At 40.5% G+C, this 22,965-nt stretch overlaps 1 protein-coding gene across 1 annotated transcript in view; it reads left to right on the top strand.

The window, feature by feature from the left end:
• MOXD1 (monooxygenase, DBH-like 1) overlaps positions 1–22,965 on the top strand; it is a gene marked incomplete at its 5' end in the record, with an annotated part of 35,673 nt that overhangs the window by 2,779 nt on the left and 9,929 nt on the right. The window contains 4 exons of the mRNA XM_010137628.1: positions 15,462–15,641; positions 17,930–18,032; positions 20,277–20,443; positions 21,866–22,057. Of these exons, the coding sequence (XP_010135930.1) occupies positions 15,462–15,641; positions 17,930–18,032; positions 20,277–20,443; positions 21,866–22,057 (642 nt within the window). The remainder of the gene's footprint in view (positions 1–15,461; positions 15,642–17,929; positions 18,033–20,276; positions 20,444–21,865; positions 22,058–22,965) is intronic.

Genomic DNA, 22,965 nt, shown 5'->3' with positions numbered 1-22,965 from the left:
CAGGATCCAAGGCGATTTCAAAACCCACATACATAAATGTGTTTTCCTCTAACACATTTTTTACCTTTTCTTTCAATTTGGAGCTGAAAGCTTAGGAGTGCTGGAGGAAAGATGGTTCTAATATTCCTTCCCAGGAGCAATACACTGAAGACCTCCTAAAAGAACTTAAAAGAATTATTGTTCTAAACTGTGTGAGATAGCTCTGCCCCTCATTTTCATCTTTCTTTGAACCCATGAATGCTTTTAAGTATAAATTCTATTCCATCGTTTGGATTATGGTCAGTCGTATTTCTCCAATGCATTTAGTAGACTGGAACTTTAACTTGGAAAACTTAACATGTGATCTCCAGTGTACGTCTGAGAAATACCTATAGTTATTCTGGAATATTGTGGGTTTCTGCACTTCATGAGAAAGAAGATTTGCAATGTCCGGATTTCTGCCTTCAGGTACTTGATCTCTCATCACATTTGAAATTTGTGACAGCTCTTTTCACAGGTCTGTATGAGAAGCAGAATTTGCTTGGGACGCAGTATACAAATTAGGATTCCCAGCTTTCTGCTTCCAAGTGAGAGACCTTCAAAATGGTGGTATCGTTCTCATGCTTTGCATGTTAGGTTTGGTGGAAGCTGTAGATACATGCTGTTCTGCTAACAAGTTCTCTGGAACTGGGCTCTCTTTATATTTTCTGAACTTATTTCTTAAATGTTTTGCCTGACTGCACATAGAGTTACCCATCTTTTAAAAAATTGTGGTTAGTTGAAGCTAAAATATTATTTTAGCTTAGAAATATGGTGACTAATTTTTCAGAATAGTTTAATATTCTTTATTTTTATGATGATGTATAAAGAGTATTATGATTTTAGAAATCATATTTTGAAATCATCATTTTATTTGTTTTGCATAAAGTTAAAGATCAGAGTAGAATCCTCAGCGATTTTCCACCTTCAGAAAAGCAAACAAATTTCGTCTCACCTCTTAAAAAATGTTTAGAGAGAGAAAAGTGATTACAGCAAGAGACAGTAATTCTGTAGGAGCGCTTCCTTAGCACTTTTTTCAGGGGTATGACTTGTATTTTTATGTGACTTTTGTAGATGACACAGAGGGGTATTGTGGAAGTGATCCGAGCACTCGTGCAAACGGATTAAGCGTTTCCTAAAGCCTAATGATACACAAAGGACGGAGCTTAGGCTACTCAGGACGATTTTAGCTGTGCCAACAAAGATTGACTTTCACAAAGGGGAGGGCAGATGAATTATTTGGCCTGATCAAACCGTCTGTGTTAGATGTTGATTCTGGATTCCTTCTGTAGCACCATTTTCATACAAACATACATATCTTATTTTTACAGGCAGAAAAAAAAGTTTAGAAAATGGTGCAAGTTTGTCTCTGGTATAATTCAGTCTACTTAAGTACAAAAGAAGACTTGGGTAATTTCTGAGCTGTTTTCTTATTGAAAATTACTCTGAGCATTTTATAATAATGTATTTTTTTAAATATTAGTTTATTCAGGAAAGCACAATATTTTAATGAAGGAAACTGCAAAAAAATTGCACCTATCATTAAAGATCAAGGCCAGGAGTTTTAATAATCTCTGGTTAACAAATACCAGATTCTGAATTAAAAACTTACATTGACCATGCATTATTTTAAGAAGGAGTATCTGTTAGGCAACACAGATTCAAAGCATTTACAAATATATTTAATAAATACATTCTAGTGGTGCAACAGCTGTGTCAGTGGTAGCACTTGGTCTTAGGGTGCATCTACAGCAGTGTTTTTGTTTGGACGAGAAGATCGCTTCTGAAGTGAATCTTTAAGTTATTCTTGCTTACTTCGGTGTGGTTACTGCCATGGAGCTGATGAGCTGAATCTTTTCGAGTGAACTCAACAGGAAGCTGCATGCCAGGAGCATGACGGAAGTCCCGCAGGTCGAAATGGGCTGTTGGTCCGTGGGACCAGATGTGAGACAGAACATTTCTGATGTTCTGGTTTGTGAGGATGTCCAGAGCACACCCTTTTCCTCTTTCGTGCTTTTTAATCCACACGGAAAAACAGTCCTCCAAGCAGAATGACTCTGGGCAGTGAGAAACTGTTTTTTGCAGATGTCCCAATGTGCTGCCTCTGCCTTCTGGGTAGCTCCTGCACCTGGTTGCTTGCATGAGCAAGCTTTTGATTTGAAGGGAATCAAAGGGCTTGTCTGGGTAGCAATTGCAAGGCCTGGGTTGTTCTGTTAGCACGAGATAAAGGAATAACTAGCACAGAGATCTCAAAATCAGTCAAAGAAGATTATGTAAGACCTTATGTCTTTTCTTTCTCTTGCATAATATTTGTGGTACTTTCCAAGAACCTCAGGTAATGAGAAATGGCAGATTTTCACTGACTGTCCTTGATCAAGCTGCACTGCATGACATGTAAATTGTGCAAGAGATAAGACTGTAGTCTTGTGTTCATCTCGTAGGTAGAATAAGGACATGGGTAAGTAATTTCTCCTTATGCTGCATTTACCAATGGAGAACAGAGCTTCACTGCGATAAGAGGGCATCCAGCCCGGGTTAGGACTCCTTTGTTTAATCTTCCTTTGTTTCATATCTCCTGCAACTTCTTCCCTAGGGAAGAGATTGTGTCTTCCTACATGTCCCTGCAGTGCCTTCTGTTACAAGACCTTCTCTCATGCCTCTGGGAACTCCCCATGAAATAACTCATAATAACATTATGCTGCTAAGACATAAAACGATGTAAGATAATTTCTCAATAGCTGGGCAGAACAGTGATAAGAGTTACCCAGACTACAACCAGTACCAGGCACCGAGCTGGTTTTGTGACTCTGACAGAATGCATCACTCCTCGGCTTCAAGCTGCCTTCCTGGCTGAGTGGTGGCTGCTCAAAAACTGGCTAAACCTCTACAGGTTTTCTCCCCATGTGTTTTTTGTTAGCAGAACCAATTATCAGGGTAATAGGTCAATTTTGAAAATGACAATATGCAGAACAGATGGAAGGGATTGCTTGGAAGCTGCCTTCCTGGCTGAGTGGTGGCTGCTTGAAAACTTGCTAAACCTCTACAGGTTTTCTCTCCATGTTTTTTGTTAGCAGAACCAATTATCAGGGTAATAGGTCAATTTTGAAAATGACAATATGCAGAACAGATGGAAGGGATTGCTTGGAGGTAAAGCAGGCAAGCCTCTTCCTTCAAATCAGCTGCTTGCAGGATGGCTCCACAGTGGTCCTGGAGTGGTGGAGGTAATAGGTCAATTTTGAAAATGACAATATGCAGAACAGATGGAAGGGATTGCTTGGAGGTAAAGCAGGCAAGCCTCTTCCTTCAAATCAGCTGCTTGCAGGATGGCCCCTGGCTGCTCTTTGCGTGGGAGAGCGCGCATCGCTGCCTGGCTGCAGACGCTTCCTGCAGCTACTTGTGCATTGGCCTGTTTTGCTGCCTAGAGCTTCAGGCTGTGGTATGTGCCGCAGGCTTTCTGCCCCAGGGATTTTTACTCTTCTCACGTACAGAAGTTAGCTGGGACCTTTCTCAGTAGTAACCTTCTTAGGAAAAAAGCATTCCTCGTGTTAGCCCAGACTTTCCAGAGATGGCTTTAAGATTATTTCTTGCTAGGAATTTTGCAGTTCTCTGTAAATATCATTACTCTGACTGGTCCTGAATGTGCCTCTTAATCGCATCCCTAAAGAAAGTGCTGTTGTTTCATCGTCTGCAACCCAGGGAAGGACCTCCGCTCCGGCAGGGACTCTCAGAGGTATGGAGGGAGGGAGGGACCCGCTGGTAGAGCGGACACACAGACATGTCCGTGCACTGACCTCTGCATGAAAAGGTTTCTGTCTCCCTGCTGCAGCCGTGCTGAGGGCAGTGGAGAGCCCTTGCAGGCAGAGTCACTGCTGCGCCAGGGCTGGGAGCGGGCGCCTGCAGGGTGAGAGGTGCCCTCCCGGGGGAGAACACGCTGAAAAGGGGAGTCTCTGCAGCACTCGCCTCTTGTAACTCCCCCATTTTAAAAGTCTCTTTCTTATTGCTCTTTCAGTTTAATAAACCCCCACATTACTCCATGGCAGCACACTGGAGCTTCTGAAATCTTTAATTCCTGTCCCATCGAGATTTCAGCATGCACAGATATGTCTATGCTGACACATGCCTCTGCTCAGACAGTTTGTAAGACTGTTTGTTGATGATGGGGTTTTTTTCTGCCTATTTGCTGAATTTATTTTTTGCTTACTGTGAGCTGGCATCACGCAGATTTTTACCAGCAGCGTGAAAGTGAAAATTTGTTTCTCATTCATAAGAAATACTTCCCAGTATTTCAGTAAATACAGCTTTTGCTTTATGGTCAAAGCTTGCTTTTACTCCTCTTTCTGCGCTTGGTTCCACAGTTACAGCTTTTTTATTAGTGTCTTTAGTTTAGGTTCAATACTGCAAGTCTTCTGTTAGTTCAGTTTAACTAATATACCTGCATCTGCAAAAGATTCATTACTTTGGCTTCGCATTAACCGCAGGACTCCCATGTGCCCTACTGTTTTTTTTTTCTGCTGCAATTAAAAAACCTGAAGATACAGTATTTCCTCCACTGTCTCTAGATGTTCTGTGAATTCTCTGTACCGGTGGTCTCCCATTACACCTGACAAATCGTTTAATGTGGTGTGTGTAAACTCCTGAAAATTGACACTCTATACAGGTGAAGGAATGGTATGTGTATTCCACATGCCAGATGTGCCATAATCGATTTGCATGAAGCTTTTCAGCTTCAGTGTAGAGCATGTCCGTGCTAGTTTCCACACGGAAAATTTCCCTCTGTATTTTCTTAATTTCTTTGAAATACACTGTTTTCCTCAGGGAAAGTAGTTTGCTGGGCTTCAGTAGTCATAATCCCATAGACAAAAACCTGTCAGACACCGAATTTCACTATTAGAAGAAAGAAAACCAGTTTTTGTAAAGTAACAAACATAGTTGGGTAGTAGGGTCATTTAGCGGTGTCTACATGTCCTTTCTCTAAGAATTACTCATTGTCCTACAGTTCAGAACTTTCTGGGGTTTTCTGAAACTAGTATAGCCATGTTCTGAGGAGTACAGAATACTTAGATTCTCTAAGAGAACTTTTTTAACAGGACGCCCAGTTTTAGAGGGCATTTGGCATTGGAAAGGAGGATAGCAGGTGGCATTGTCGTAAGCTCTTAGATGTTTGGATCCCTGCATGGAGCACTCCTTTTGTGTGCATTATTTGAACCTGTTTATGAGCAGGATTAGCACTGATGAGATGGGAAGAAGCCCCATGCTGGGGATTAGGCTGTGTGGTCAAAATGCAGTGTCTCTGAAGTACACCTCATGAACACTAAATTGGGCAACACATTAGAGACAATAGATTTCCAACCATGAAGATGGGCTTCCTCTCGTGTAACTTGACTTATCTACGGGTGTGAGCTAGCTCCTTAAATGACCTTAGAGTGGCAAAACCAGCCATCTGTGTCATCCTGGAGGTGCAGTCTGAAATACATGAGCTCAAGCATCCCCTGTATGGTTCAGTCTCTTTCTCAAGTGATAGATGAGAGAATTGAGATAACCAGCCTGTAGCAGATAAGTTTTTCTCAGTTGGATGAGTCAGGGAAAGTCCCACCAAAATGGTTAGGGAAGACAAGACATTGTGGTAGGAGCAACAATATCAAAATAGTCCTTTTTTTTTTTTTAATTTACTTTTAAGAAAAAGTGAGTTTTTCTCAACTGTGACTCTGTAATTTTTTTTTTCACTGAACGTAGGATGTGACTAGTGAAAACAGGCCAAACATATCACCAGAAAAAACTTAATTATTTAGCCTCAGCAGAGAAGCTTTACATTAGGCATATTTTTATATAAGCACCAAAGTTTTCCATTGTTGATCTCCTTAGAAAAGGGAGCCTCTTTTCCGTTAAAGAAAGGCCTGTATCAGAGCACACCAGCAGCTGCTGGTTAATCTTCGTGTTCAGTTTTGGGGCAATCTCTGATAAGGAAGTAAAAACTCTGAAAAAACTTGTTGCCAAGGGCAACTCTGCTTTTTGACAGTAGAATGCTTTAGTGATACCAAAGACCCCAGTGTGAAAATACAAAGGGACTCCAGTTTAAGAGACTGATTGATGGAAAGCCAGAAGGGCAGCTTGCAGCCTTCAGTACCTAAATGAGGGCACTGATTTTTAACTGGAGTGAGACCAGACAGTAACTGCTTGTTGTTCTCTGGCTTGAACTTTTACGGTTTGCTAAATGTGATCACTCTAGCAAATTGCATCATGCAGCCTGACCTAAACAAACGTTCTGTATTTCCCTCTCTGTTCCCCTGCAAAGCAATTTCAGCCTCGGTAAATTAGATTGGCAACCAAACGATCCTCCTGCGCTGCAGAGTTTGTAAGCTCTCTGGCCTTTGCTCTGGCAGTGGAAGCTTGAATTGGCCCGTTGGGTTTTGTGCTGTTCAAGAATCAGATAACTGAACTGGCTGGAAATTACACTTTTCCCAAGCAACTGTCTCAGGAAATAACAGAAATACTGTCTTTTCTCATATTCTGCTAAATTATTTCAAATGTAAAATTACTTCATGTGTTATTTCAATCCGTGATCAAAAATGAAGCTATGTATGACCACAGATTTTACTGTCACACAAAACTTTATATTTCTTAGTGAAACATATTCTTGTTTTGAAGTATTCTTTTGTTTCACTTGTAAATCATTACAGTAAGAATTCTTAAACTATGCAGCTATTGCTGCCTTATTTATTCCATGTTTGGTATGTAAAAATAATCTACTTCATTTCTGTCATCAGCAAACTTGAACATCTAGTTAATCACAGAATCATCCGGTTGGAAGAGACCTTTAAGATCATCAAGTCCAACCATTCACCCTGCACTGCCAGGGTCCCTGAACCATGTCCCTCAGCACCACACCTACATGTTTCTTAAACACCTCCAGGAATGGGGGCTCCACCACCTCCCTGGGCAGCCTGTTCCAGTGTTAACCCAAATATAAATTTTTAGTCGGTTATGAGCAATAGCTCCTGAGATTTGTTGTGCCGACTCGGGAGGCTGTGTCACATCAAAATCATGAGCCTTGTGCTTATTTTATCCCATGCTTTCCCTTCAGCAAACTTCAGGTGCCAGCGTGTCCAGGTTGGCGACTCCCACAGAAGCTCAGTATCTGAATGCCTAAGGGCTTTCTCGTGTGTGTTCCTTTTTAGTAGTCCTTCACAGAAAGCCCGTTTTCCTTGTCAGAAAACATGTTTCCTAACAGTATACCCCAGTATGAGTAGAACTAGAAAAGAACACACTGTAAATTCTCATGTGTGCTCTGTCTTTAGGCAAAGCTGCACGTTCACTCCTAAGCAGGAGGAGAAAACGTATGATGTTACTAAACCACCCAATCGACAGGATCGTTTTGTAGTTGCACAGTAGAGTTAAAACCTCTTCCACTGCCATCTCAAAGACATAGACATTGCTGTGCGTAAATATTGATTTCATGAACAAGAGAGAGCACCTTCATTGACTTTATTATTTATTCTATTCAAATTATGTGTTCCTGTTGAATAAATATAAACTCCTTATAGACGACCTGTTTTGGACTTAGATCTGTAACATATCTGGTTACATATTATGGTTACATTATTATGGTATTGTTTTCATAAGAAAGTAATGGCGTTGCCGATTGATTGCCAATTAATTCTGCTTGGAGAGTGTCAACTGTGCTGAGAGACCATGGCCGGCCTGAATACCGCAACCACTCTGCCGGTGTTTCTGCTGCTTAGGAGTGCAGTGAGCGTATTGCCAGGAAACAAAACCAAACGAAACGTGTTTTTTCTTGACCGGAGCTTTTTATCAGCTTGCTCCTCAGGGTTGTACTTTTTAACTGTTACTAAACGCCTTATCTTAAATCTTCAGACATACCTCAGTCAGAAACAATGTTTTATGAATACTTCTTTGAGGTACACTTCTTTTTGGATTTAGTCTAAATTACTGCTGGCCTTTAAAGTCTGAAACTCTTTGAGTGGCGGAGTTCCAGGTGATTAATCAGGAATAAGAACTCAGGAATGGACTGGATGGCAGAGAGAACAAGAAGCCCTAAACCCATCTCTGGTTCTCATTTTTAAATGTTTGGGTGTATTGGTTATTGTGGTGCTTGATTCCTCTTTCCCAGTTAAAGCATTTAAGTTGTTCTGCACACTGATCTATAGAAATTCTGGACATACGTTAGCAGTAGTATGTGGGGACAGAGGCATTTGTGTGAATTTAGATATACAGCCTCCTCGTCAAGCTACAAGTGCAGCAACAGTAACTTTTACCTGAAAGTATGTCCAATAAAAATTCTGCAGCTTAAACCGAGGTGTGGTAATTACGTCTTAGTGCGGTGAGCTAATAAAACTTATAATAAGAGCCTTTATTGAACAACACAGTCACTGTGTAAACAAATCATTTCTTCTTTACACCAAGAACAGGAAATACCCATGCTCCGAACAAGGTTTTCCGTTCGTGTGGTAAGGACTTTTTCTCCACAGTGGTGTTAGGATTTTTGTTGTTTTGTGTTTTAAAGTACACTCAAAAGCCAACAATATAGCTTAAATAAATAAATAAACTCAGTCAGCATTGTTATTTCAACTTGGGATTATGTCCTGGATTTGAATCTTGCTTGGAAAAAAACTCCTCCACACGTATTAAGGACGAATCATGGAAATTACTGTGCCTTAAGTTGTATGGAACCTCTATTTTCGGTCTGGAAAATTTCCATCCTCCAAGGAAACCTTACCTAATCACATTAGGAGGTTGGGGGTGGGGATGGTTGCTGTTTCCTGGGCCTTTTTCTTGTCTCCATCTCTATTTTATTAAAATACGTGACTCAAGATATGTCACTAACTACACAGCTTACATTTTCCTCCAGCTGGAACGTGTGAAAAATGTGTATGAAAGTAATTTGGGTGAACATTTTTCTGTCTGAAGGACAATTCAAGTAAAGCAGTAATGCTCCCTGATGTCTGTCGGTGGCCATCGGTGGAACAAACACAGTGGCTTTGCTCTGCTTCCTGCAATTCCCTCCCCTTTCTATATACACCTTTCCAAGTGAGCGGCACAGTGTAAACTCAGGAGCACTTGGGGCAGGGAGCGATTTAAAAGGCTTTGTCAGTAATGATGACTGAGTTCAGGATCTGGATTGTACAGTGAGGAAAACAGAAATGGGCACTTAGCTGTGAACACGCAAACGGTGCCGCTGATCTCAGGAAAGATTACAGCAGCTAGTCCTGCCAGACTGCAGCCAGCCGGGCGTTGGAGGTGTCTCTTTCAGCTCTAACAAGTCCGTGGCATTAATTTAACGTTTTCTGACAGATGGGGTGGGGGCACTGGGAGGGTGGTCCCTGCCTGACCCCGGGATGCCTGAACTCTGGGCTGAAAGCCTGCAGCAGATTAGTGTCCCAGATGTGACGCTGGCCTGGGCAGGCTTTTCTGCTGACATGAGATAGCTGTTAGGTTGTTAGGGTTAAAATCCTGGTCTGTCCCAGAGTCAGGCACTTAAACATCTACCCCGGCTCAGAGGCATAGTTCTAGCTGTTGAGATTTTCTCAGCACACCTCTGGGTTGTGTGCTAGAAGCAATGGTAGGCAGCAAACAACTGGTGTTTTTCTTTCAGCATTTTTATATGAAAATAAAGTCATATAATTTATTGAGGTTTTTCTGGAATACATGGAGTTTTTTTACTGAAAAGGACCCAACTTTATTAAGCTAAGTATTCTAGGTTTTTGCCTTTCTGAAGAAGAAATCTAAAACCTAATATCTAAACCAAATATTTAGATAAATATTTGTTCACTCCACAACTACACTTTTGAAAAGAAAAAAAAGATCAGAAAAATCTTGATGATTCCTATCAAGAAGACATCGTGTCTACCTTTGAAGAGCCTTTCTAAGTCAGACAGATATTTCAATCAATGTACGAGGTGCACATTTGTGAAAGAAGTACAAAGACCAGAGTAATCAGTAAGAAGGCAGTAGTTCTTCCTGAGGATGAGTATAGAAAGCAGAGACCCTATAACTTTGTCTTCTGCTGCAAAAATTCCCTCAAGTAAACTCAACCAGTACTCACAACCATCACATTCTGGTCTTGGTTAATCAGAGACATGGCAAACTCATATAAGTAAAATAACTGGCCACAGGCTAGAAACTCTCTTAGATGCAGCAGAGCCAGGAGAAAAACCTTGTGTCAAAATTTTACTCTCAGTTTTGAGACTATAGAATAATGTTTCTTCCCTGTGTCACCACCAGCTACATACAAGAGGTGTTGTGTAAGACTGTGGTTGTATTCAAAGTCACTTAACATGGCAATATATAATCCCATAGCGTCTTTAAGATGTAAGATTGAGGCTACTTTTCGAGCCAGAAAAAATAAAATCATATTTTTCATTGACATTTTGGTGTAGAAGAATCACTGCAACAACATCAAAAACCTGTTGCCATTTTCATAGATAAAAATAGACTCAGTTTTTTGTTTGCTGACAAACGGGCTGTGTTTTCGAAGAGGGATGCTGTGGGGAGATGATGGATATAGTTCACTAACTTCCATCTTTCGCACAGACAGCTATGAAGAACAAACAACAACTGTTACCATCAAAGATGGCAAAGCAAATAAAAAGGAAGAAAAACAGGAATAAGCGAGGAAGATTTCCAGGTTTCTGGAGATATTTTTCCCTTGTAGGGTATCTAAGTTGCTAGACCATCTGAGCTGTTTGCATTTTTGTCCTGTTCAGTACATCGTACATTAGTGTCTTGACCCTGCTCTTCAGCAGCTTGAGGTGCAAGGCTCTAATATGGTGCGATATTGGCTTCTTTTTTTAAGGAACAATGACGTGTGGTGTGATCAGTTTGTGCAGTAGGTAAAGGAAGGGTGATAGGAAATAGGGAAGAGAGGAAGAAAGCTTGAAGCTGAGTAACGTGGCTCTGGCAGGTGTAAGCATCTTCCTGTTGACTAGAATAGGGCTCTGTTAAATTAACAGGAGGAAAGCACATGTGTGATCTGCTTTAACTCGCTTATAAACTCAAAACTTGTTGTTTTATACTCTTTGAAAGTCAGTGTTTTCAGCAGTGCTAAGAGATTCAGTATGATAAACGGAACTCTGTAAAACCTCTCAACCTGCCTGACGAGTACAGGTCTTGCTAACCGAGCGCCGTAACGGTACCCCACGCTTTGGGTTGCAGAAGGCAGTGTCCTCAATTTGCATTCAAATGTGGTGTGTTTTATATACCTCCTTCTTTGGAAACCCCGACTCGATGTTGACATCGATAAGTACATCTCTTAGTTTTTACCTCTGTTACTGGGAGTCAGGTAGGTTCATAAATGTCAGAGTGCATGGTTAGAACGATCTTTCGCCCAAGCATTCAAGAAGGGTAGACAGGATGCAGAAAGCAACTCATCATGAATAATAAACCAGGAGCTTCTTCCTGCAGGTTTCATGAAAAGCAGGAGAGATTGCATCTTGTTGCATGCACTTATTTTTTGCAGTCCCAAATGCTTTCAGCATTTTGATGTAGGTTGGATATAGGGCTTTTGTTCTGCGAGCTTCTGGCAGTTAGGAAATGTCAAGCAGAAAATGCACTTTGCCTGCAGGGGAAGAAGTCACCGAGGTGCCCCAGTGGTGCAGAATCTCTGCAGGCTTATTCACAGCGTGGCAAACAGATGAACCCTGACAGCTTGGTCTTCCCTGTGTGTCAGCAACAGTGAAAGCACCACAGATGAGGCTCAAAGAATGAAGTAAAATGGGGAAAATAGGTAGTTGTATGCATATTCTCTTACAGTCTCCTTTCAGCCTCTTTCCTGACTTCTTTGGCTAACGAGGTGGGTAGGAATTAGGAAAGGGGAAAGAACTGCATTTCAAAGTCACAAGTTTCCTCATAATTATTGAAAATCAAAGGCAGATTCCCATTTTCATTTGCAATCCATTTAAATTGCTCAGTTATTGGTAACTGAAAGTGTCATTTGAGGGTCCCGTTTCACTATAAGAACAGCGTAAACAAGGCTGTGTATAAATAAGAATGCAAATAAAAATGAACTGTTCACTTAAATCTGCAGAGTTTATTGGCTTTTATGTACTATGCTCTGTTTTTATCACTTTTTTCCCTGTATTTCACTCCTTTGCTCTAATTTACTGCAGTAAATTATTATATTTTCGTAAGTATTCTTAAAGTTGCTCTATTTCCCGAGACAAATTAACAAGACGGTCATGGTGACTTTACGGGGTTGATCCTCTACTGTTGTAACTAGAGATCTTCAAAAATAGACCTTAGCTTAGCTTCTCGTGGTGCGATTTGGGGATTAAAGACTATCAAAGAACCAGAAACTTCACGCTTAAAAATTCAAAAACCTGGAAACTCTGACTGCGTGCGTTAAACCGTCCACGTTTTAATTATGAATGCCTGAAGTTAGGGAGCAAGACTGATAAAGATCTGTTAAAATAGCAATAACTTGTAGGAGATGAACCCTGCAAATTGCGTTATCCACTGAGGCTGCAAGTACCCTGGAAACCAGCCCACCCTGATCTAGGTATTTAATTGTAGATACCTGCTCTAGCAACTGATTTTACACGAGGGACTATTTCTGCGCACTTTTAAATGCCTTAGAGATGTGCTGAATTTGGCCCCACATTTGAGAAACTTGGTCATTGTTCATCGTTGTTTGTAAGGCTGGACGGAAAACAAGAATTTTGTTTATTTGAAAAATTAAAAAAAAGAAAAGAGGGTTTGGAATTTCTTTTCAGCTTGGAGCAAACTAAGCTGTACAGATGCTCTTTGTGGACAGTGAGAGAGGAAGAGGGAGGCAGCCTAAACAACTGACTTACTCTAAAAGCTAAAATAACAAATGGCTGAGTAAATGGGGCAGCACTCACCTGGGATGTAGGTGGTGTGTTTAAATCCCTGCTCCAGTTAATCACGACGATAGAGAGTAAGATCATATTTTCTAATTTTCTGCTGAAGCTATTCTAGTAAGTAGCTACAGTGAGCTATTCATCGGGTCGAGGAAAAGGACCCCAACATGTCTAGGGGGGTCTGCTCCTCTTCCTTCTCTTGTTTCAATCAGAAATGATTCTGTGAGCCTTAGGGAGGTGGCCGTTAAAATATTTCCGTACGTTTCTAGGAAATGAGCAATTTGCGATTAATGAGATTTTTCTAAGATTTTTGTTAATTGATTTTTGTCCACTCCTGATAGTCTTTTTTTCTCTGTTGGTCTAAAAGGGGAGAAAGGTGGCACCTCTTTAACCAAGCTGTAATTAAAATATGTAAGAAGTGTAGCTTTGCTGCTGCTTTTCCTTATTTGTTTGTGCATCTGAAGAACATAAGTTGTCCTGCAAGATGCATCGGGGAGATGCGTAAGGGTTTGTTCTAGTTTTTTCTCTTCACCAAAGAAATCTGAACAAAACTACTTTTTGAAGTGCTGTTACTGTTTAGGTAACCGACACTAAAAATCGATGACAGGATGTGAGTTTCTAATTTTGGTGGTGTCCCATTGTTTTGAGGGGAAGTTGGTTTTGAAGTAGAGATTGTAAGCACAGCAGGTGCTGGGATCTTGTAGCAGCAGGCAGAACTATCACGTGTTGGGACAAAAATACTCCTTTTTTCTTGGTAGATACAGGGATAATATTCCCATAACGATTTCCCTGAGTAACATACACGTTCTGTGGAGCTCCAGAACTTAATGTATAAGATGCCGTGATGTTTTGGTTCTGCATTATTTGGATAAATATGCAGGTGTATGATGGAGCAGAGGGAAGAAGCAACATCAAGCTAAAATGGATTTCTGAATCTTTGTCAATCAGTCTGATACATTTGTGAACAAATTCTTATCAGCTGGGAAAACTGACTCTTATCTACTTCAAATGTACGTTTTACTTCCATAATACAGTAATTCATGATGATGGTAATGCTAACTGAAATAGGGGATACTGAGAGCAGCACAGAAATCTCTTTGTGAAGTATTTCAGTCTCGCCATAGGAACAAACCTTCAGTGCGTCCGTGTAAATTGGCGTCCTTCCATTGACTTCTGAGCGCAGTGAAGTGGGTGGTTTTGGGTTGTGCACTTTTTGGACAGACATGCAGGTACTCAGCAGCAGCTGGAGAGCCCAACTTCAATGGTATTTTGCAGATTCATATCAACAAGGGTGGTCTTGATATGCAGAGGCTCTGGTTACTTCTTCCCATCCTTCCTCTTTTGTAACTGGTTTAGTGGTTTGAACAAAGTGCAGAGAGACAAGTTTCTGGTAACAATATTGTGCTGACAATATTTTAATAATGTAATAAACTGTTCTTGCTTACCGTTTTCTGGTCCTCTGGTAGCTAGGGTTTCTGTGCTTGCCAAAAAAAAAAGGGATGCAAAGTTAGGATGTATATTTTTTGCCTGTTTAAAATACATTCTTCTTCTTAATATTAAAAGGCAATACTGCACGGCACCCTACACCTTAAAGAGCTGCATTGCCAAAGCTTTACTTTCCTTGTGAAAACATTAATGTTTATCTTATTCAGCTTGAAGGTGGATATGCTAGAACAGGATGCAATCTTTGAAAGTAAAAGCAAATGAAAAACTCCTCTAATTTTCTTAGTGCTTTCTATATGCTGATACTTTGTGAAATAAGAGCTTTCTGAAAAGCAAAATCATTTTTTTTCAGAAGTATTCATGTTTGCCTCAGGGACGTCATCTCTGACAGAGATGATTTAACATCATCCATCCAAACAGAGTGAACACTCTTATATGGGAATGAAATAATTTCAGCCTACCATGAAGTTCAGTGGTCAAATTATACTGGGGGCACCCAGGCACCCCTGAGAGCTCTCCAGCTCATCACTGCCACGAACAGGCTGGAGCACCCAACCTCTCAGGAATCGTTTTATGTTAATAAAGTCTTTACAACTGAGCAGATTGTAAAATAATTCTAATTTCTTGTAGATGTCAGAAAAATTTGAAGGTCTGTCTTGAGCTGCTGAGGAATGTGGGTGTACCTCCAGGCTCACCCTAGATGTGCAGAATCTATGGACAGCTCTGGTTTGAAATAGCACAAAAGAGGCAGAAACAGGAATGAAAAGTTCTGAGTAGTTCAGATACCAAGCTGGTTTAGCTGAAGAGGCTTTCAACTGGTTTATATCATGCTGGAATGCATCTAAAAAGATTGGTCAGGGGAGAAGACAAGTGACAGTGCTAGACTGGGGTGCGAGGAAATAACAAGACAGGTGATGACAGAGGTTTTGTCAAGACACAGAATTTTCTTCCTGCCCCCTGTTGATGCGCTCGGGCAGTGAAGTTTTCAATGCTTGGGATTGCAGAGCACTGAAATGACATCTCAAGGTAACTAAAGTCTAGCGTCAAGTCTCCTCTTTCAGAATAAATGCACCATATAATTTTTAGTTCTGTCTGCATACCTGCATTGAAATAGTCACATTTGAGATACGTTTTCTTTCTTTTTCTTTTTCATTTTAACATTGACAGGTTGAGCCATTGATCCAGAAAGGCCACGAGAATCTGGTGCACCATATCCTGCTCTACCAGTGCAGCAGCAATTTGAATGACAGTGCGCTGGACTACGGGCATGAGTGCTACCACCCCAACATGCCAGACTCTTTTCTCACATGCGAGACGGTCATTTTCGCTTGGGCCATTGGAGGAGAGGTAGGATGAATGGCTGTGTAGCATGGTTCTTCAACGGGGCTTTAAGAGGGTGTCTATCATAATGAAACTTCTTCCTAGTGTATTAATGATTACCAAATCTGTCTGGTTTTAAGGGAACACAATCCCAATTCCTAAATGCCTCACCGGTAAGCCCTCAACTTTTCATTGGCCTTTTAAGTACTAAATGCAGTGATCACGCTGAGTGACAAGCTGAAAGTAATGATAATAGTACAGAGAAAGTTGATGCCTTAGGGGAAGAAAGACGGCTTGGGAGCGTGGAAGTGTGTGGCTGTATCAGCTCGTCCCATCTGATATGGAAATACACTGCCTCCAGCAATGACCACTATCTGCTGTCTGTGGAGAATCACAGAAAGAAAATAATTCTCTGTAGGTGACTACATAAAAGACATGGAGGCAAGACTTTCCACATGAAGGCAGACGTAGATGTAATTAGTTTTGTGCCTCACTAGGACCTGGTTGGTGTTACTGTGTTCAGGCGCATTCTTCTGAAGTTTCCTACCCAGCCCAAAGGGACATCATTTCAGTGTAGGAGTGATCCTGTGTCAGTGCAGAGCCAGCAGAAGGACCACTTTGCTCAGGGCAAAGGGGCATATCTACAGAAAACACAGTCTCTGATGTCGCGTTGACCCCCGGCTGTGTTTTCAGCTCATTTCATATGTTAATTTAGGTTGCACTTAATGCTTTCAGCTGACAGAAGACAGCGTTATGGCCAAAAGAATCCCACTCCTTCTTTACCCCCTTGATTCACTGCGTGCCCACACAAACGATGGTGTGGGCATAGAGGGGGACTGGGGTGATGATAGTTTTTGGAGCCTTCTTTTGCCTGCAGTCGAAAACCATCTTCAGGTGCTGCAGCGTGAGGAAGCCAGAGCTGCCACATGGACCCATCAAAAGAAGTTTAATCCACGATGAGCATTATCCCTGATGTATGCTTTCTGCATTTTCGCCATCAGCCATGCTCTGACCTAGTATTTGTACTTCCAACTGTCTTAATCTAAAGGAAATAAAAAACTCATATAAATAAGTTATCATTTGAGAAGCAATATGGAGGCTTTTGCAAGGATGATCCCGTTGTTAAAGATCTCTAAAGAGGAATCTGACACATCTGGGTTACATTCAGGTTTACTGGAGTCCTTACTCACTTCACTTCCTTCAGCTTAGCCTTACATTGAACGGAGGTCATAGTATTTCTTACTACATACTACAACTAATTCATGAATGACCATCAAGCATCAGAAAGCTGAGATCTCAAGCTGCACATTTCAGAAAGTTAAAATCTCAAATTGCATATTAAAACATTAGCTATATACTATAAAATGATACAGATTAATTCCTATTAAAGTGAAATTGGTAAAAGAGTTCACTTAGAAGATGCTGGTATTTCACTTGGTATCAGGAGTGAGCTTATGAAGTAAATTTCCCGGTTATCCCCACTTACCAAGCTCTGTTTATCACCACAAATGTTTTGAGAACTTGCACAGGCCCCTTTGGGATGAAGTTAAACTGAAGGTGCCGGGGTGACGCCAGCACCTCCCAACAATAAATGGGGTTCAGTGCATGGGGTCTGACCAGAGCTTGTCCAAAGGAGCATCGTCTGGGGACACTGCAACAGAGTTATTTCTTTTTCTCTACATGGCTTGCTAATGTAAATGTAGCCATGAAGATCATCTTTATTGTTCAAATCATTTGACTTAGAATGCAGTGGTTTGTGCAGGAGAAACAATCTAATTATCTACAACCTCAGTATTCCCTGGAAATTACTGCTTTTAGAAACCGGGCACTTTTCAAATGTAGATTAACTTTTTCATAAGGGTCTTATTGTCAGACTAACTGCTGGATGATGCAATGTTTATACATTTAAAATGGAATTTTCCTTTTTTGCTCAAGCAATAAATACAGGATAAATAATCAAGATCACAGCCCGGGTTGGAAGGGACCTCAGGAAATCTCTAGTCCAGCCTCCTACTCAAAGCAGGGTCAGCAGTGAGGTCAGACCAGTTTGCTCAGGGCTTTATCCTCTAGAAAGCAGAGGATCTATCATCTTACGTTGACATATAGTCATTATATTGACATTTAGTGCATTGAGTACATAATAAACATATTACGCCACAATGCCACGTTCAGAGTTTTAAAAGAAGTTTCCTTTGTGAGTGCTGTCGTTACTATGGTTGTATCATCGCAAAAAAAGTTGATGTATTTATAAAAAGAAATTACCTCTTAACCATGGCAAAACCACCTTAACTCTGTATGCACGTGATGATTTCCAGGGCTTCACCTACCCTCCTCACGTCGGCTTATCCATTGGCACAGCAGCTGACCCCCAGTTCGTTCTCATGGAGGTGCATTATGACAATCCATCATACACAGAAGGTTTGTACCCTCACACTCTTTAAAACACGCGAGACTGGGAAATGGACCAGACAGAAGTGCTCCTCGTTCCATTGCACAGCAAACAGAGCAAATACAAAGCTGAGGCTTATTTGTCCCTGCTCAATAGTTCCTGGTTCCCAGTGTTTTTCTCACTGCTCTCAAGAGCTTAAGCTGAAGTCAGCAGGTGATTCAGATACACAAAGAGTTGTGGACCAGGTGAATACATCTCCTTTTATCATTATTTCTTTTTCCTGTGTTTTTTTTTTAAGACATCTACCTGAACTGCGAGCAGTTTCTGAAGGTGAACTATAGACTCAGGTTGCTAGTCCATTCACTGGGTAAAAGCAGTTTATATTGAAAAATAAGCATTTCATTTATAATGGTGGTGGGTTTATCTTATTTCTAAAATTCATTTATATTTAGAGGAAGCAAGAGAAAGAATCCAGGGTCCTACAGAAAATCTAGGGAACTCTGAAGCTGACTTTTTTGTTCTGAAACAAAACTTTATTGAGCTATTCTCTCTGAGAATATTCTGGTGATTGCTGTATATGAACTGAGTAGGATCCAGCTCAGTGGTGTGCTGGCCTTTCTTTACAGTACCTCATGTGTTAAAGTAAAATCCTCTGTACGTTACTGTTATTCCCCCTCTTTGTGTTGTACTAGATGAAGTATCTCAAAACTTCTGTTTAATGTCAAACTCTCTCTCTTCACTGCCCATTGCATGGGGTACCGGCTCACCTTCGTTTTCATATTTCAGCACCTGCACTTCCCCAGCTGGGCTCTCATGGCTAAAGGCTGCATTGTCAGCCCCACGTTGTCATCTGGGGTAACGTTTTCCTAAGTTCTCTCAGACCGGTAGTCAGTGTTGGCTCCCAGTTAGACTCAAAAATTATTTTGAACTGCTCCAAACATGGCTGAGTTTGAATGATTCTGAAATCGTTAACGTTCAGCTTTCGTTTGAAAGGTGGCCTCTTTTGAGAGTTCATGTCCTTTGTTCCTTAATATTTGCCTACTGCTCTGTCTTAGGAATTTTAGTGACTGGGTAACTTAGTCCCTGCCCTGGCCTTCTGTCATTTGCTTCTTTAAAAATAGCCTGCTGGTTTCATATGGATGTAAAATTTGGTTTCAGGCGTTACTATGTCTGTTATGTTTTTTAGAAGACTAATATAGGTCACTAGGAAGCCTTTGACCTTCTCTGAGATATTTGGATTATGTTTTGCACTTTAAATTTTCAAAACTGAAATTTGAAAAGGAACCACGAAGAAGGTGGCATGAATTAACAGAATGTAGGACTTGTGCAGTGAGAATTAATCTTTGGTTTTTGCTTCTATCTTGACTAATAAAAATGGCTAATAGAAGAGAAATAATTATAAGCATTTTGATGATGGAGGCAAGATAAATAATGAATAGATGCACAAATGAGCACATATGGCTAAATGAGTAAGTGAACTAAACAGATTCACATAATTTTGCTCTTAAAAACTTAACCTTCTCACAGCAGGCCTTGGTTCTTTAAACTACATTTTGAAATCAAGAGAAGTCCTTGAGTGAGTGCAGCTTTAAATGTTCTATAGTTCCTTTGTCTGCTTCACTAAAGGTGCTGGTATTTTCTTCAAATTTGGGGTTTAGAAGCCGATTTTCATGTTTACTTGATGCTCTCTTAATTGAGGAGATAGTAGAAGGGATGTATTTGAGCATCTGAGGTACGCTGTAATGTGGCAGGCAATCCAAAACAAAGGAAAAATATCATTAATATCAGGGCTCACAGTGAAGGAATAGATAAATTCCCAAGTTGAAGACAACATACCGCTTGAAGATTTTAAAGGAAGAAACCACTACAACTTTAAGCTGTGCTTTAAATATTTTATTTGAAAATCATGCATGGAACCTTTTGAGATCTTATTATTCCTCGTATTGTTTGCTCTGCCTGTGATCTAATGTCTTTTCTCTGAGGTCCATATTGGATAACTTAGCAGAAGGGACATGAGGGCTATGGACAGCACATATTTTTCACTTACACCTGAACACCACAGACATCCAGATACCATGTTTAACAACCCTCCTGTGGGCTGCCCCTACTTACTACTTCCTGCATATGGTTTGAATAATTTCCAGCTTATCGAGGTTTATTCCTTGATTTTCATGTAGAAAGCTTAGGTCACGCCTTAAAAAATCTGAAAAAATTGGATTTTGTTTTTTTCTTTCAAATACTGATTTACAGCCACTATGTTCTTTTGTTTGCAGGCTTGATAGATAGCTCTGGTCTGCGGCTAATTTATACTCCGGTTTTAAGGAAATACGATGCTGGGGTTATTGAAGCCGGTCTTTGGGTCAGCCTCTTCCACAATATCCCACCGGGCATGCCTGAATTTGTGTCAGAGGGTCACTGCACACTGGAATGCCTGGAAGAGGTATGTCTCCTGCCCAGATCCATTGGTTTTCATTCTTAGAAATAGTTTTGGACAGCCACTTTAACTTCTTGGGAAGATTGATAGTTACTGGTTAAAGACCTGTGAGCAAAGGCATCTGCTGCACGTTGCCCTCCAGAATGTGGAGTCTTTTTGATCTGGGTGTTTGGGGTGCTCAGTATTTAGGCTGCTTTACTGATAGGAGTAACACTGGAAGACGCAGTGCGTGCAGTGTTTTAATTGTGTGTCCAATATATAAGCAGACATTGCTTTCCATGGCAAAGCTATTAAAAGCCTGGAATGTTGGCCCAGAAGAAAAATTGAGAGAGACTAATTAAGATCTGTGCATGTGCAAAAGGCTCCTAACAGTGAGGTGAAAGCCTGAAAGATAAATCTCAGACCAACAACAGAAATTAAAGACCTGACCAGGTTTTGTTGTATGGCCCAAAGTACAAATTTATGCATTCGTTAAACACTTGGTTTCAATAGGCTAATTTAAATCCCTCTACAGATAATGGAAGTTTTGTCTAAAATCTGTGATTAATATATCCCAGGAGATTCTCATATATTTTGGGATTTGTAGAGAAAGTTTGCATCGGTGTTTGTTATGATGATGTTTAGAGTGAAAGGCAAATTAGATATGGCATTTAGATTTGTTCTTGGTGGTGCTAAATGTTGCGTATTGTCACAGCATTTTTCAGCCTAAAAACACTTGGGTAATCTATTATCATAAGGTTTCTCACCCTAAGGCTGTACTTGAAAGGTATTGCGATAACAGATTATTTCTAGTGTGGGCTCTGAACAAGAATCAAAGTTTAGCATATGGAAAGTCTGGATCGCTAGATCTCAGCTGTAATGGGAGCAATGTTGGATTTGTGTCCATTTGGAAAAGGTAATTTTAAAATGTTTTTGACCTGGAAAAAAGTTTCAGACGTAAACTTAAGTTGACTTGAAGATGGGAAGTGGAGCATATTATAATTACAGCCTCTTAGTTTGAAGTGCTTCTCTTGGCATGATATCGGTGATAACATCATTCATAAGGCATAGAAATTCTTCTTCACCATAAACATCCACATTCATCAGTGTTGACCATTAGCACTAAAATAATGAGCAGATTTTTGTGTAATTATATTAAGAGTTTTGATCTATTGGGAATTATTGGCAGTCCAGTTGATTGTCCAAAAAACTGTGTGCATTAGGAATAAACAGAAGGTTTTATAAATAAAAAATCCCACACAGAAAAAAAAAAACCCTAGCCATTTTTGTATATAAACCCTTAATTTCACATATAGATTCAGTTTTGCTCCAGACTGCATTTTGCTGTAAACTGAGGGAATGTAAAATGTATTTTTTAATACATTTTCACTCTGTACGTTACATTACATCGCATCTGGGCACACTGATGGTGTTGGTTTCCCCTGCCAGGCTCTAGGTGCTGAGAGACCTGCTGGGATTCATGTTTTTGCGGTACTTCTTCATGCTCACCTGGCTGGCAGAGCTATCAGGATGCGCCACTTCCACAACGGCGAGGAGCAGAAGCTGCTTGCTTATGATGATGAGTTTGACTTCAACTTCCAGGAATTTCAGTATCTGAAAGAAGAAAGAACCATCTTGCCGGTACAACACTCTTAATTCTTTCCCTGAAAGTGGTTAAGAAATCATGTGCCTAACATTTACACATATCTATGATCAATTTTGCTACGTAATTTCTTATCACAGAATTCTTGAACGTTTAGCTGATATTTCCACTTACCGCAGAGTGACTAATGCATTGAAGTTGCAGTGTCTCAGGAGTGTCCGCCCAAACTGGCTTGGCCCATCAGCTCAAACCTTTCTTTGGGTGTGTTTGGTGTACGCAGTTACTTGATTTGAACTCGGCTATCACAAATGTTTGAACGAAGCTGGTTATAAAGTCACCCGTATGTCTGGGTGTGCCATCTTTGTGCATCCAGCCAGCTGCAGAATGGAAATGCCACTGTGGGGCTTTACGGAGCTGTTGTAACCAACTAGCACTTGCTGGGTATTTGCACACAGCAAGTATCCAGCCTTGCAAACATGTCTACAGATCAGCCAAGTCTTCTGTTTGCTTCACATTTTTATTTGTTGTTGCAAGTAAATATTTATTGTGGCGTGTAAAATTCCATGCTCATGTTCCACTTGAGGTTTCACTAGTAAACAAACCCCTTTCGAAGAAAAAAATCATGCAATTCTATCTGCAATTCTTGTAAGAATGATGTAATATAACTTCTAGAAAAATCCCAACTATTGATGGAACTGGTCAGATGCAAAATATCAAGCAGCTGGATTTTGTTTATGATTGGATCCAGTAAGGGAAAGGGAGCTGAAAAGACCTTTGCAATCACTGAACTTCAAGTATGATCAGGAGCAACATGGTTTAAATGTCTAGGCTTCTCTTCCAAGTCCCTTTCTCTCTTCTCCCACATTGGGAGACATTGGTATTTGTCCGTTAAAGGCAAGAAGCTAAAATGCTAAGTTTCTAATTGAATTTCTAAAGCAAAACCTGG

This window comes from Buceros rhinoceros, unplaced genomic scaffold (assembly GCF_000710305.1).
Source record: "Buceros rhinoceros silvestris isolate BGI_N320 unplaced genomic scaffold, ASM71030v1 scaffold17486, whole genome shotgun sequence".
In the NCBI taxonomy this organism is placed as follows: Eukaryota; Metazoa; Chordata; class Aves; order Bucerotiformes; family Bucerotidae; genus Buceros; species Buceros rhinoceros.
This window is presented reverse-complemented; position numbering and strand designations above follow the sequence as displayed.